This window comes from Hyaena hyaena, unplaced genomic scaffold, assembly GCF_003009895.1.
Source record: "Hyaena hyaena isolate Hyena2069 unplaced genomic scaffold, ASM300989v1 scaffold_1030, whole genome shotgun sequence".
NCBI classification, from domain to species: domain Eukaryota; kingdom Metazoa; phylum Chordata; class Mammalia; order Carnivora; family Hyaenidae; genus Hyaena; species Hyaena hyaena.
The window spans coordinates 242823-258479 of NW_024081660.1; the positions used below are offsets into that span (position 1 = coordinate 242823).

Genomic DNA, 15657 nt, shown 5'->3' on the forward strand with positions numbered 1-15657 from the left:
GAGGTTGTGTGATTTGCCCAAAGCCACACAGCACATCTGCAAACATTTGCCATTTAAAGTAACGTGCACAGGTTCCGGAAATTAGGGGTGGATATCTTTCGGAGGTCCATCTGTCGGCCACTTAGGAGTAGAACCCAGGTCTTCTTGCAACTAATGTGTGGCAAGGGGATTTCCGAGTGAGGATTCCTCGGAGCTGAAGAGAAAGGTGATGGGCTGAAGGGGGGGGCGCGAGGTCGCTACCTTGGGCAGCCGCCTCGACCGCACCCGGACCATTGCTCTGGTAGTCCCAGTCAGAAGTAAACCCCCAGGGCACCCAAGACGTGGCGCCGCCGCGGAGTCAAAGGTTAGTGGAAGGATGACTGGGCGGCGGGGGCGGACTGGCGGAAGCCTTTGAGCCCAGGCTGTGAAATGAGGTCCGGCCGCGCAGGAGGCTACAGGGATACGCGACCAGCTCCAAGAGAGTCAGCTTCGGTGCTCCCCGCGCATCTGGGGGGCGGCAGGAAGATGGGGCGCAGAGCAGGGAGCCCGCCCCCTGCCGGGCAGAAACGCGGAGGGTAGGGCTCGCGACTCTCCGAGCCTCTCGTCCCGGAAAGCGGCACCCCCTGCCGGCCTCATGGCCTCACTGCACTCAGGGCCCCGCAGCCGCAGCCTCGCCCCGGCCCGACGCGGGGTGCGCACCGGGAAGCGCCGGGCGCGCACGGGGTACGCGCGGGGGTGCAGGACCTGGGCTGCCACCTGGGGGCGCCGCTACGCGCTGCGCCCCACTTCGCTCCGCCGGGGCCTTGGACACCGAGCCGAACACCGCCCAGCCGGGCAGGGGCCAAGGGGCGACGAAGAGCGGACGCCTCAAAGCGGGGGCGGGCCGGCGCCCGGTCCCCCGCGCCCCGCAACCTTTCTCCGAGTCCCCCCGCAGGCTCCGCGGGCTCGGCGTCCCTCGTGCCTCCCACCCCAGCCTGGCGGCGCAGCGCGGCGCGGCCGCTCCCACTCCGTCCTTGGAGGGTGTGGAAGGGTGGGTTTGGGGCCGGGGGCGGGTCTGGGGGCGGACCCGGAGGCGGGGCTGTCTCTGCGGCAGGGCCCAGCTCGGCTCCCCCCGGTCTCTCTCTGTCTCTCCTCCTCCCTCCTCCTGCTCCGGGCGGAGCCCGGCATGGGGGGGCCGGCGCCCGGCAGGCCAGGTACGGTGATGTGGAAATTGGGGAGCCTTGGTGCGGGGAGGTTTGATGGGGGGACAGGGAGTAGTGAGGTTGACGGGGCGAGAGACGGAGAAACCCAGGGTAGCAGGACAAGGGGAAGGGGAGGGGTGCCCGGGAACCTGGGGCCCTTGGATGGAGAGGGGAATGAAGCCACCAGGTTTGGAACAAACAGGGAAGGGAGAGGACGGCAGTGAGGAGGGGCGCCTAGGAGGAGAGGTGAGGCCGATGGCGAAAAGGAGAGTGTGTTTGGGGGGTAGGGAAACCAAAACAGGTATGGAGGCCGCAGCTCAGAAGGGAGCTATGGGGCCAGACTGGAGACACCCTCCTCCCCTCCCCCCGCGGTGGGATTGAGGGCAGGGACTGGAAGAGGAAAGCCGGGAGCCTCCCAGATCCTGGAGAAGGAATAAGGTGATTTGGGCCATCACGTAGAGAGGTGGAGACGGTCACCGAGGGGCCAGGGTTGCAGGAATAGGGATGGACCGTGGCCCGGGCCCAGGAAGAGGACTGGAAGGGGGAACTGCTCGCAGGGAATGGAAATAGATGTTTAGTAGTATTGTAGATACCCAACTTGGAGTGCCCCCTCCCCTTCCCCAGCATCCCCACTCCGTCCTCATGACACCCCCTGCCTCAGGGCCCAAGAGGGGGTGGGGATTCTGACTGTCTCCCCCTTCCCCAGTGGGGTGCAATGTACGCAAATAGGCCCCAGCATAACTCCTTGTCTGTAGGTATGTCCGGTTCTGTGTAGCCGATCTGTGTGTGTCTGGAGATCTGTGTGTGCTGTGGGTGTGTCGGGGGTGTTTATGTCTGTGTGTGTCTGCCTGATCCTAGGTTGTGTTTACCCCTGCTGATCTATGTGTCTGGTCCTCTGTTTGCAGATATGGGTTCTGTGGCCTGGTGGTTTGTGTGTTTGTGTGGCTGTGGGGTTGCTGTATATTTGTGGGGCCTGTCTGTGTGGTAGATTGGGATGTATTTACAGGATGGGAATCTGTGTCGAGCTCATCTCTCCAGGATGTGTGTTTGTGGCTCTGGACACCTTTGTCAAGGTGTGTGACTGTGTACACATGTCCTTCTATGTCTGTCTATGAGTCCTAGAGGCAGTGTTGGGTTTTCTGTGCTTCCATCTGTTTTCCACTCTCTGAGGACCCAAGTCACATCTCCGCTTCTTTCTCCCTCTCTCTCTCTCTCTCTCTCTCTCTCTCATTCATTCCCGGCCCCCACCCATCCCCCATCTTCCTTTTTTTCTTCCCATCTCCACCAAGTGGATCCGGGACCCAGGGAGGGCCGCCCCCCGGGCCTGGTGGCGCTGAGCAGGGCCCCCCAGCCCCCACCTCCTGCCCCACGACATGAACCTCCTCTACCGAAAAACCAAGCTGGAGTGGAGGCAGCACAAGGAGGAGGAGGCCAAGAGGAGGTAAGGCTGCGGTCCCAGATTGCCCTCTGGGGTGTCCCACACCTCTGCTTCCCTGGTGGCTGGGCCACATCCCTCTGTCCTTCCTGGCTCCAACAGCCTGGTCATGAGTCTGATCTTAGAGTCTATGCTCAGTACAGAATTGCTGGAATTGCATACACCCTGTCCCCACCCTGCTCCTGGCTCCTGGCTCCAGCCCTTGTCTTGGCCTCGTTGGGGGCTTCCAGCTCAGGAGCACCCTGTTGGCTCTTCCCCACCCCTGGAGGCCCGAGTCATTCCTTCCTGACTCACCTCTGGCCTCTAGTCTCCTCCTTTCCGTCAATGTGGAGCTGGCTCCAGGCACCCCTGTCACCTGACCTTGGTAGGGGCAGGCCCTGCTACCCTCATGATCCAGGGACAGGGTCATTTGAGGGGCACCAGAGAAGATCCGTTTGGCCCCGTCTCAGCCTCCTCTGCTGGGGAAGGTGAGGGGCCTAGCGACAAGATTGTGTGTGTGTGTGCGTGCGTGCGTGTGTGTGTGTGTGTGTGTGTGTTGGGAGACATGAAGGCTGGGCCCTGCAGAAGAGCCAGGGCTGAGGACCTCTTCCTGCTTGCCCTCTCTCCTTGCCCTCCCGGGGACCTGGATCCCGGCCTCTCCCCTCCCGCTCCCCTCTCTCTTCATTCCCATTGACTGCACAGCCTCTTGGAGCCTGAGTCAGAGCCACCTCCCTGCTCCCTTCTCCCTCCTTGAAACTGTGGAGTTTAATTCTTGTTGTTAATTAGATTAATCAGAGCTATGACTGCAGTGATCTCTCCCTAATGAAGGGTTAGTAGACAGGGCCTTAATGAGAGCCCACCCCACAGTGGCTCTCCCCTCTTCCTTGCCTGCTGCCCCTCCTTTCACTCACACAGAAGCTCAGGGACAGTGAAAGGGAATGGGGGTGAGCCTGGGAGGTTGACAGAAAGGACAACACCGAGGGAGAGGAAGAGAGAGGGGAAGGGAGGAAAAGGATCAGCAGGAGGCTGTTCTGACGATGCGGCTGTATGGCCTTCATCTGGGAATGGAGATGCGGTGTGATGTGGGAGTGCAGGCCGCAGTAGCCAGACGTGACAGGAGGCCAGAGGCCAGGTGTGGGCCAGCGTAAGCTTGGGAGGAGCAGGGCCAAGGTGGCAGGTGTATGTGCCAGATGGGGCTGTGCCTGTGCGTGCATCTCTCTACCTGCGCATGAAGCCATCCACATGAGTGCGTGTGCCAGATATGCCCAAGCTGGGATCACATAGCTCCAGCCATACTCCCCTGCACACATGCTCATCCGTTCTCTCATCCCTGCTCTCCTCTCCTCCCCAATTTCCTTGTCTTTTTTAAAGCCTAGGGATTCTGCCTGAAGTTTCTAGTTTAGCACCCTGGACTTTCGGGTAGCCTCCTGTCCCCACTCCAGGCCCCTTCCTCCTCTTCCTCCTCCTCCTCCTGGAAAGCCACAGGGTTGCACACCCCTCTTAGGGTAGAGGAGGGGGAGGCCCAGGCCTGAGGCCCAACCTTTGTTCCATCTTGGCTTTCTCTCCCCAGCTCCAGTAAGGAGGTGGCCCCTATAGGCCCCGCCGGGCCCGGGGCCGGCCCAGGGCCTGGGGTCCGTGTGCGGGACATCGCTTCACTGCGCCGCTCCCTCAGGATGGGCTTCATGACAATGCCAGCCTCCCAGGAGCACACCCCCCACCCCTGCCGCAGCGCCATGGCCCCACGCTCACTCTCTTGTCATTCAGTGGGCAGCATGGACAGTGTTGGGGGTGGGCCTGGGGGGGGAGGTGGTGGTCTCACAGAGGACAGCAGTGCCCGAAGACCCCCTGCCAAGCCACGGAGACATCCCAGCACCAAGCTCACCATGGCAGGGTCAGGGGCAGAGATGCCCCCTGGCAAGAAAGCAGGTGAGATACCCCCAATCCTCACCAGGAGCTGGGGAGGATCCATTCCAGGCCAAGAGAGGCCTATAGGGGAGGAGGGTTCATTCAGGGAAGGACCAAGGAAATGGAAGGTTCCATTCTCAGAGGGAGTGGGGGGGGGTAATTTCTTTTTGGAAGGGTCTGAGATGAACCATTCAAGGGTAGGGAAAGCTCCCTGAAAAGCCCATTCATGGGATGAGGGTGGAACAGAATTTAGGGTGGGAACCGCAGATTCTGGGGAGTTCATCAGAAGGATGATAGAGCTGGCTGGTAAAAAAGGAACCCATGTGTTTAAAGTTGAGGAATGTGGGGAAAATAAAGAGGCAGATACATCCTTGGAGATGGGGTAAGAGATGAAAAGGGTCTGCCCATATCCTTCCCCCACTAAGAACCCAGTTTATTTTTCTCTTTCCCATTCTACCCAGGCTCACAGAAGCCAACTCCAGAGGGCCGAGAGTCCAGCCGGAAGGTTCCTCCACAGAAGCCCAGGCGAAGCCCCAATACTCAGCTTTCTGTCTCCTTCGATGAGTCCTGCCCCCCAGCCCCCTCTCCTCGAGGGGGGAATCTGCCCCTTCAGCGCCTCAGTAGGGGGTCCTGCATAGCTGGGGACCCTGAGGTGGGTGCCCAGGAAGAGGAGCCCGTGTACATTGAGATGGTGGGGGATGTCTTCAGGGGAGGAGGGCGAAGCGGAGGGGGCCTAACTGGACCCCCTCTTGGGGGTAGGGGCCCAACCCCTCCAGCTGGCGCCGATTCGGACTCAGAGGAGAGCGAGGCTATATATGAGGAGATGAAGTACCCTCTGCCTGAGGAGGCAGGGGAAGGCCGGGCCAATGGGGCCGCTCCATTGACCGCAACCTCCTCGCCACACCAGCCTCAGGCCCTACAGCCCCACACCCACCGCCGGCCAGCTTCAGCCCTCCCAAGCCGGAGGGATGGGACACCTACCAAGACCACTCCTTGTGAAATCCCCCCGCCCTTCCCCAACCTCCTCCAGCACCGTCCTCCACTCCTGGCTTTCCCCCAAGCCAAGCCTGCTTCCCGAACCCCTGGTGATGGGGTCTCGAGGCTACCGGTCCTCTGCCACTCGAAGGAGCCAGCGGGCTCCACCCCAGCTCCCCAAGTGCCTGCCCGGGAGCGGGAGACGCCTCCCCCACCGCCTCCGCCTCCTGCTGCCAACCTGCTGCTGCTGGGACCCTCGGGCCGTGCCCGGAGCCACTCAACACCGTTGCCACCCCAGGGCTCTGGCCAGCCCCGGGGGGAGCGGGAGCTCCCCAACTCCCACAGCATGATCTGCCCCAAGGCGGCAGGGGCGCCGGCAGCCCCTCCTGCCCCGGCCGCCTTGCTCCCTGGCCCCCCCAAGGACAAGGCTGTGTCTTACACCATGGTGTACTCGGCAGTCAAGGTGACCACGCACTCCGTCCTGCCAGCTGGTCCACCCCTGGGTGCTGGGGAGCCAAAGACGGAGAAGGAGATCTCAGTCCTCCACGGGATGCTGTGCACCAGCTCAAGGCCCCCAGTGCCTGGGAAGTCCAGCCCCCACAGCGGGGCCATGGGTGCAGCAGCTGGGGTCCTCCACCACCGTGGCTGCCTGGCCTCCCCACACAGCCTTCCGGACCCAACTGCAGGCCCCCTGACTCCCCTCTGGACCTACCCAGCTGCAGCAGCTGGGCTCAAGAGACCCCCTGCCTATGAGAGCCTCAAGGCTGGGGGGGTGCTGAATAAGGGCTGTGGATTGGGGGCCCCATCCCCCATGGTCAAGATCCAGCTTCAGGAGCAAGGGACCGATGGGGGTGCCTTTGCCAGCATCTCCTGCGCCCATGTCATCGCCAGTGCAGGGACACCAGAAGAGGAAGAAGAGGAGATGGGTGCCACGACATTTGGGGCAGGCTGGGCTCTGCAGAGGAAGGTCCTGTACGGAGGGAGGAAGGCAAAAGAGCTGGACAGTGAGTGAGGGGTAGGAATTTGGGGGTGGGGGACTGGGGATGCCCGCGATGATGTCAGAGAAGTGTTGGAAGGGTTATTTGGAAGCCACAACCCATTGTCCTGAAGTGGGAAGTTCTCAAAAGAGACCAAAGAATAAGGGCATGCAAGAGACTGAGGGGACAGAGTCCCCACATGTGCGCTGGAGGGGCAGGAGGATCTGCAATGGAGAGGCTTCCTCCTGCCCCGTCCTGCTCTACTCCCTGCCCTTCCCTTTGCTAGGCTGCAGGGGTGTGTGTGAGTGTGCGCGAGTGTGCGCACACTAGGAGCTAAACACAGCTGCCTCCCAGCTGTTGCCATGGCAACCCATCCAGACAGGAGGGAGAGGAAAGGGAGGCCCCTACCGTTGCCTGGCAACGAAATGCTCTGCCAGGCCTCCTCTCAGAGCTGAGCTTAGTTCACTTGCAACCCTTCCCCCAACAACCTCCCCCTTTCCACTTCCTGGCTCAGGATTTGGGATCCCCCACACACACACTCCTGGGGAAGACCAGGGCTCCTGGTTTCTGTTTCAGATGGTGGCCATTCTGGCCCTATCAGTCTGCAGGGGCTCTGGGGCTAAAGCTAGGGCAGGGGAGACCCCTATGACCACAGAACAGGGTTTGACAACAGCAATATCTGTGATTCTCAGCCCAGGGATGGTACCAGTGGGTGGAAGGGAAAGTGACAGTATTGGGGTCCCTCCTGTGTGTGTGTGTGTGTGTGTGTGTGTGTTTGGGAAGTGTGAAGTAGAGTCCCTGCCTTCCCAGCTGTGACTTGCAAAGGGGCAGTTACTTCTGGTCCCTGCATGCCATAGTGTGTGTTGCTGGACGGACAGCAAAACTCTTCCCGTGTGTAGGCACTGAGCTCCCCTTGTCATCCATCCCAGCAGAGATCGAGGATGGCGCCCGGGCCTGGAACGGCAGTGCCGAGGGTCCAGGCAAGGTGGAGCGTGAGGACAAGGGCCCTATGGCATCAGGGATCCCAGTGAGGAGTCAGGGGGCAGAGGGCCTGCTGGCCAGGATCCACCATGGAGGGGACCGAGGAGGGAGCCGCACAGCGCTGCCCATACCATGCCAGACGTTTCCTGCCTGCCACCGCAATGGAGGTGACACCCTGCCCACACCCGGACGCAGATGGGGCTGGACGGGGGAAACCTCTCTGGGTCCATGTCCCAGGCCCTCCATTTTAATACTGAATGTCCATCCCCTTTTCTCCTCTGCTATCTGGGAACTTCGGGAAGATAACCTGGACTCCCCTACCCCTCCTCACTTCTCATTTTCCACCTCAGACTTCACAGGAGGCTACCGCCTGGGGCGCTCTGCCTCCACCTCTGGAGTCCGGCAGGCCGCGCTCCACACCCCTCGGCCCTGCAGCCAGCCTAGGGATGCCCCAAGCCAGGTGAGGAGGAGGACAGAGTTGGGTTTTCTTTTTATTGGTGAAGGAGCAAGCCGGGAAGAAAGCCTAGGTATGTAAAGAAAAGTAGGAGTTCAGGTTGGGGCTGGCACAGACTAATAGAGGTCCAAAGGAGAGTTGGGGCAGGGGTCGCGGGGGGGGGGGGGGAGCCAGTTAAAAGGGATGCATTCTATAGGAAGGCAGTTTGTTAAAGGTGCCCATTCCTCAGGGTGAGACAGGCCCAGCCTGGCACCAGGGCACCCTGCGAGGCCAAGGGCACAAGAGCTGGGTTCTTGTCACCCAGTCCCCACCCCCAGCTGGGGGGGGGGGACAGAGGCCTTGGGGGGCACGAGATGAACTTGTTTTGGGGGAAGGCATTGGTCTTTGCAGTGGGGGACAGGACCCGGTCACTCCGAGGTCCTTGACCCCCCCCCCCTTATTCCTTTCTCCCTTCGTCGCGGGCCGGCGGCGGCGGGAGGAAGGGGCACAGACCCACCCCGCACTGCCGCTGCCTCTGCCCCTACCGCCTCAGCCCGCCCGCGAGCGCGACGGCAAGCTGCTGGAGGTGATAGAGCGCAAGCGCTGCGTGTGCAAGGAGATCAAGGCCCGCCACCGCCCTGACCGAGGCCTCTGCAAGCAGGAGAGCATGCCCATCCTCCCCAGCTGGCGGCGGGGGCCCGAGCCCCGCAAGTCCGGCACCCCGCCCTGCCGCCGGCAGCACACCGTCCTCTGGGACACTGCCATCTGAGGAGGCCGGGAGGCCGCAGCACCGGACTGGGGAGCGGGGCGGGGGTGCCCGGCTCTCCGGGAGACTTGCCTTGAAAAGAGGGACACTTGAAGGACCAGGTGAGAGAAAGCCAGGGAGAACCCCTGCCTTCCACCCTAACCCCCGGAGACCGGAGTCTGCCAGGCCCATCGGGCTTGGAGTGCCAGCCGCACCCCTGAGATTTGGGGGAGGAGGGTTTGTTTGAGGTTGGGAGCGAGGCCCTCCGCTGCTCTCCCCAGCTGGGCGAGGTAGACTCCTCCTCCTGAGAGGGCAAAGGCCAAGCCAGAGGTCAGCATGGGGGAGGAGGGAAGGGAGGAAGGAGGGCGGGTCAAGTGAAGGACGGGGCTAGAAAATGTGAGGTAGAGGGGCTCTTTTATAGAGCCGGGAGTGGGGAGGGGGTATTTATTTCGTTATTTATTTTAGTTGGGAGGGCAATTCTGGGCCCTTCTGACCTACTCCTGGGCAGGGAGTAGGTAATGGTGGGCAATTAAAGGGAACTAAGTTGGCGCTCTCCCCAATGCCTAAAGGCCCCACCGTCCACGCCCGCCCCGAAGCTGGGGATCGGTCTGGAGCGGGGAGCCCAGTGAGAGAAGGAAGGGGCTCCGGTGAGCTGAGGGCCGCAGACTCATAACAGTACTTACCAATGGCCAGAATTTGGTAGTGAGTGTGGCCTGCTGTGAAACAGGCATCTTATTTAGCTCTGGGGTGAGGGTCTAGCACCAGGGATGGGCGGGATGATGGGGAAGGAGGGAAATTTTAGCGGGTGCGGGGTGGGCAGGGTATTTATTTAAATTTTAAAAATTCAGAAGAGATGTCAGGAACTTTTTTTTAATTCCTTTCTTTTCAGAATAATATATTAAAAGACTAACGATCCTAGAACTGGCTTCTTCTATTTCAGTGTGCCATGCTTTTCTTACACCTGTTTCTTTTCCCTCTTGCCCCTGGTTGGTGGGAGTTGGAGGTGGTGCAGGGAGGGGTGAGTGGCTGTGGCAAGTAACAGGGAGAGGTGGAGTTGGAGGTAAGTCTTTGGGAACACCACCATGCCATGATTCAGCAAGCATTTACTGAGCCAGCATCTGATATGTGTTTGGCAATACACACAATCAGGAGGAATATTCAGACTAAAGCTTGCCCTCAAGCAGTTTATAGTCTACTCACGGGGGATGAGACACCTGGAACAACACTGGACAGTGCTACAGCTGTGGGGGGGCTGGGGGTGGGGCTGGAATAATCTAAGGCTTCCTGGAAAGTGAGCCTAAAAGGACAGGTAAGGCTTGGAGGAATAAGGAGAGGAGGGACTGTCCCAAGGTCATAGTATGATTATCTGCAGAAGAGTAGGAGAGAAGGTGGGGCAAGCCATGTGTGTAAATAATGCAAAGGGCAGTGAGTCAATCATGACGAAGCTGGTTCAGAGAGATGGGCATCAAAGCAAGATGCTCGTCCGCAGGAAGCAATCAGGGGAGAGGATAAAAAGTGTCTGGGAGAATGGAGGGCAAGGGACAGTTCACAAGATGCAGCTGAAAGAACAGCCTCAGGTGGAGAATGAAGAGGCCAAATGGGGGATCCTTGAAGCCCAAGTTTGGAACCCCCATGATTGGGATTGGAAGCAGTGGTTAATATCCAGGCTGAAAGGTTTGTTACCAGCCAGAACAGAGTTTCGAAAAGTGTGGTGGATGGAACAAGGGATATTTTTAAGCAATCTAAAAATGAACATTTTTTTCTTTAAAAAAAAAATTTTATTTTTAAGTAATCTCCACACCCAATGTGGGGCTCGAACTCACGATGCCGAGATCAAGAGTCAGCCAGGCACCCCAAGAAGAACATTTTTTTAAAAAGTTTTAATAGTTTTCTATTTATTTTCATTCCTACTAGAGAAATTATAACCAGCACATCAAAGTATTTGTTATTTCATGGATATTGTTGCACAGGATAAGGCTAAATTTATTTCTAATGAATTGGTTTAAAGAAGAATGTTAAATAATGGTACAGGTATGATATACAGAATATGGAAAATTATGACAGCGGTATGAGAAATTTTGGAATTTGGGAAACACTAAGTTAGAAATGAAATGACAATAGTTTGGGAGAGATGAGAAAACTGTGGATATTAGGAGTCATCAATATAGAAATAACACTTAGGGCCAAGACAGAGTTTTATATGGTAGAGTGTGGATGAAGATATGCATTAAGAAGAGAATATGAACAGGCAATAGCTTTTTACATTTTTATTTATTTTCTAAATTGAGATATATCGACATATAACATTGTATTAGTTTCAGGCGTCCAAAATAATGATTTGATATAGGTATAATGAAATGATCATCATAGTAAGTGTACTTAACCTCCATCACTACACAGTTACAATTTTTTTTCTTGCAATGAAAACTTTTAAGACTGACCCTCTTAGCAACTTTGAAATCTACAGTGCAGTCTTGTTAACTATAGTCACCATGCTGTACATTATGACTCCAGAACTTACTTACCTTATACCTGGAAGTTTGTACTCTTTAACCATCTCCATTCATTTTGTCCACCTGGCCAACTGCCACCTCTGGCAACCACCAATATGTTCTCTATGTCTGTGAGTTTTGTTGTTGTTGCTGTTGTTTTAGATTCAACATATAAGTGAGACCATAGAGTATTTGCCTTTCTGTCTGACTAATGCCCTCGAGGCCCATCTATGTTGACAGAAATGTCACAATTTCCAATACCTTAAAAAAAATTTTGTTTTTAATCTTAGAGGGCAAGTCAGGGAGAGGGGCAGAGGGAGAGAGAGAATCCCAAGCAGTCTGTACACTCATCATGAAGTGCAGCCTGACACAGGGTTCAATTCCATGACCCTGGGACCACAACCTGAGCTGAAATCAAGGGTTGGACACTCAACCACTGAGATATCCAGGAACCCTTTGATATCTTTTAAATAATTAGTTAGAGGGGCGCCTGAGTGGCTCAGTCAGTTAAGTGTCCCGACTTCAGCTCGGGTCGTGATCTCACGGTTCGTGGGTTCAAGCCCCACATCGGGCTCTGTGCTGACAGCTCAGAGCCTGAAGCCTGCTTCAGATTTTGTAACTCCCTCTCTCTCTGACTCTTAGGGCCAAGACAGAGTTTTATATGCTCACGCTGTCTCTCTCTCTCTTTCTCAGAAATTAAAAAAAAATTTAGTTAGAAAATTAATGGAAGTAAATATCCTGCTTATAAAAAGCAACCAAAATCATAAAATATCTTGGAGTAACTTTAATAAGAAATGTACAGGAATTATATTTGATCAATCAATAAAACTAAAGTCCTGGGGTGCCTGGGTATCTCAGTCAGTTGAGTGTCTGACTTCAGCTCAGGTCATGATCTTATGGTTTGTGGGTTTGAGCCCGGTGTCGGGCTCTGTGCTGACAGCTCAGAGCCTGGAGCCTGCTTCAGATTCTGCGTCTCCCTCCCTCTCTGCCCCTCCCCCATTTGCACTCTGTCCCTCTCAAAAATAAATAAACATTAAAAGTTTTTAAAAAATAAATAAAACTAAAGTCCTTTGAGACTTTACCAGAAATACCTGCATAAGCAGAGAAATAACTTGTTCTCGGTGAAAAAGACCATAATATAAAAGATGTCAGTTTTCCCTAAACCCGAAAATTCGATGCGGTGTCTAAATTCCAAAAAGGTAAGTTGGGAAACTTGACAAAGTAATGCAGAAGTTCATTCAGAATGATAATGAGAAAAACTGGAACATTCTGAAACAGAGAAGTAACAGGGGAACCTGACCTACCAAATATTAAACATTGAAATAAAAGCACAGTGTCCTAGGGTTGGCACAGGACGGGCACACTCATCAGAATAGAGTCCAGAAATAGCTCCAAATGAACATGAGAATTTAGCATGTATATGATAAAGGTGATTTTTTTTTTTTTTTTTTTTTACAAATAGTTTATTGTCAAATTAGTTTCTATGATAAAGGTGATATTTTAAGGATGGGGGAAAAGATTATTCAGGGGTTGTTTCTTTTTTTTTTTATTTTTTTAAATGTTTATTTATTTTTGAGAGAAACAGAGTGTGAGTGGAGGAGAGGTGCCTGGGTGCCTGGGTGGCTCAGTTGGTTAAGTGATGGACTCTTGATTTTGGCTCAGGTCATGATCTCATGGTTTGTGGGATTGAGCCCCACATAGGAATTGGGATTTTCTCTCTCCCTCTCTCTCTGCTCCTCCCCTGTTTGTGTTCTCACTCTCTCAAAATAAATATTTTAAAAAATGAAATAAAATTTTTAAATTTTATAAACAAATTTTTCAAAAGATTTTATTTGTAAGTAATCTCTACCCCCAATATGGGGCTCGGACTCCCAACACCAAGATGAAGAGTCATGAGCTCTACTGACTGAGCCAGCCAGGCACCCCATGGGGAAAGATTTCTAACACATAAAAAAGATTGATACAGTATGTGAGAAAGATGTGTGAGTTGATAAGAAAAAGAAAAAACAACCCAAAGAAAGGACATTAGGGGATAATTCACCAACGACACAAAAATTACCAACATACATGTGCAACTATAACAGTACATGATGCAAAATAGAGCAATAATAAAATATTTTTTGCCTGTCAGACAAAATTGAAGAAAATCCATAGCATCACCTTGGTAAGTATGCAGAAAACAAGCACTCATCATGTAAATGTAAGTACAGCTTTTCTGAAGGTCAGTTTAATAATATTTATTATTATTAAATCTAAATTTAAAAAAATTTTGTTAAATGTTTTATTTATTTCTAGGAGAGAGAGAGAGAGAGACAGCGTGAGCAGGGGAGGGTCAGAGAGAGAGGGAGTCACAGACTGAAACGGGCTACAGGCTCTGAGCTGGCAGTCAGCACAGAGCCCGACACAGGGCTCGAACCCATGAACCGCGAGATCATGACCTAAGCGAAAGTCGGATGCCTAACCGACTAAGCCACCGAGGTGCCCCTTAAAATTTTTTTAATGTTTATTTTTAAGAGACAGAGTCAGAGTGCGACTCTGAGGGGCAGGGAGAGAAGGAGTCACAGAATCCAAAGCAGGCTCCAGGCTCTGAGCTGTCAGCACAGAGCCCCATGAAGGGCCCGAACCCACAAACAGATCCTGACCTGAACCAAAGTTCAATGTTTAACTGACTGAGCCACCCAGGTGGCCCTAAGCAATACAAACTTTTAAAAAGTACGGGGCACCTGGGTGGCTCAGCTGGTTAAGTGTCTGACTTCGGCTCAGGTCATGATCTCACAGTCTGTGGGTTCGAGCCCCACATGGGGTTCTGTGCTGACAGCTCAGAGCCTGGAGCCTGTTTTGGATTCTGTGTCTCCCTCTCTCCCTGCCCCTCCCCTGCTCACTCTCTGTCTCTGTCTCTCAAAATAAAATAAAGACATTAAAAAAAATTTTTTTTAAGCAAATTAACCCCCCTCTCTTCTCAGACTTCAAATAATCACCATCAGCTATTCGACATATCTTCTTCCAGACCTACACAAAAATTTATGAATGATTTTTCTAAAAATGTGCTATTTATGAACAATTTTTTAAATGTGCTTTTCCACACATTACTTTATTCACTTACTTAATGTGACCTTTCTTGTGTTTAGAACATCAATACCTTCTGCACTCTAGTTAACAGCTTCACTGTTCCATTATTACCATAAGTTAGTCAGTGCCATACTGATGAAATTGGGGTTGTTTCCAATTTTTTATCATTTCAAACAATGCTGCAATTAGCACACTTGTGCTTTTAGCTTTGAGTCCTTGTATAACTATTTCCTTAGGATGAATTCCTAGAAATGGAATCTGAGTCAAAACTATGGACATTTAGGAGTGTCTGCATGGCTCAGTTGATTAAGCATCTGACAATTTCAGCTCAGATCTTGATCTAACTATGGTGAGATCGAGCCCCAAGTTGAGCTCTACACTGAGCAGGGAGCCAGTTTGGGATTCTCTCTCTCCCTCTTACTGTCTCTCTCTTAAAAAACAAAACAAAACAAAACAAAACAACAATGTACATTTAAAATTTGGGGGCGCCTGTGTAGCTCAGTCAGTTAAGCATCCAACTTTGGCTCAGGTCATGATCTCATGGTTTGTGGGTTTGAGCCCCACGTTGGGCTTTGTGCTGACAGCTTGGAGCCTGGAGCCTGCTTCAGATTCTGTCTCCTTCTCTCCCTGCCCCTCCCCCACTCACCTCTGTTTGTGTGTGTGTCTCTCTCTCAAAAATAAACATAAAAAAAGTAAAAATTTGTGTTGCTTGAATTTTTATGTGTATACCTCCATTCTGAAATCAGAAAATATATTTATTATTTTTAAAGAATAAAAATAAGTAGTTTTAGGTGTTCAAGAAGGATGAAGATGAGTGAGTTGTGCTCGGTGACAAGAGGCAGACACAGGCATTAGGCATCAGCTGTGGAGTTGGGATGTGAGTGTTCAAATCCCAGATGGGCCCTCAAAGCCAAGTTTCTCACTTTCAGATAGCAGGGGCCTCCTTAAAGGGTAGGGACAGAGATCAGAACATCAGCAGAGCTTGAGGAAAGGACAAGAACAAATAGAGTTAGGGTAGGAAGGGCTCAAGCTAAGGCAGATGCTTGAGGCCAATGTGAGTCCTTACGCTACCTAAGATTGGAGACCTGTGAAGAGTTAGCAGTTTCAAGAACTTAGGCTGTGCTGGCACTTTATAAATTTCACATGAAGGATGGAAGTATGAACACCCCCTGGGTAGTCAACTCAGACCCAGCCCTGCCAGCCTAACACCTAGTAAAACTCACCTGGATTCACCTGGGACTACATGTTCCAACACTGACTTTCTACCTTTCCACACCCCAGCACAGCAGGGAACTCTGGGACAATCCAGCCAGAGGTGAGAGGAGCCCAAGAGCATTCAAGTCAAGAGGGAGACAGGAGTTGCATGGAGAGACCCCCACTGAAGAGGTAACACATTCAAACTCCAGGGGAGAGAAAAGAAGGACTTCAAAAATAATATTCTGCCTTATTTCTCATGGTCCATATTGCCTCCTGAGATCATATTTCAGCTTTGAAGAGAGATTTCTA

General features: G+C 53.3%; 1 protein-coding gene across 2 annotated transcripts; it reads left to right on the forward strand.

The window, feature by feature from the left end:
- Window positions 1-1103: 1103 nt before the first annotated feature.
- Window positions 1104-8946, forward strand: NYAP1 (neuronal tyrosine phosphorylated phosphoinositide-3-kinase adaptor 1). Of its 2 annotated transcripts, none has more exons than XM_039221867.1 (7): window positions 1104-1172; window positions 2450-2601; window positions 4145-4500; window positions 4941-6458; window positions 7361-7579; window positions 7763-7872; window positions 8357-8946. In XM_039221867.1, the coding sequence occupies exons 2-7, from the start codon at window positions 2534-2536 to the stop codon at window positions 8612-8614; spliced, it is 2529 nt and encodes an 842-aa protein (XP_039077798.1). In that variant the 5' UTR covers window positions 1104-1172; window positions 2450-2533; the 3' UTR covers window positions 8615-8946. The 2 variants fall into 2 exon arrangements, with proteins under 2 accessions (XP_039077798.1, XP_039077799.1); XM_039221868.1 differs by having other exon boundaries at window positions 7364-7579.
- Window positions 8947-15657: the final 6711 nt, after the last annotated feature.

Excerpts from the sequence above, each read along its gene's own strand:
- NYAP1 (XM_039221867.1), top strand. The coding sequence starts at position 2,534 with ATGAACCTCCTCTACCGAAAAACCAAGCTGGAGTGGAGGCAGCACAAG. Across the intron at positions 6,459-7,360 it reads GAAGGCAAAAGAGCTGGACA|CAGAGATCGAGGATGGCGCC; the intron begins GTGAGTGAGGGG and ends CATCCATCCCAG. Across the intron at positions 7,580-7,762 it reads TGCCTGCCACCGCAATGGAG|ACTTCACAGGAGGCTACCGC; the intron begins GTGACACCCTGC and ends TTTCCACCTCAG.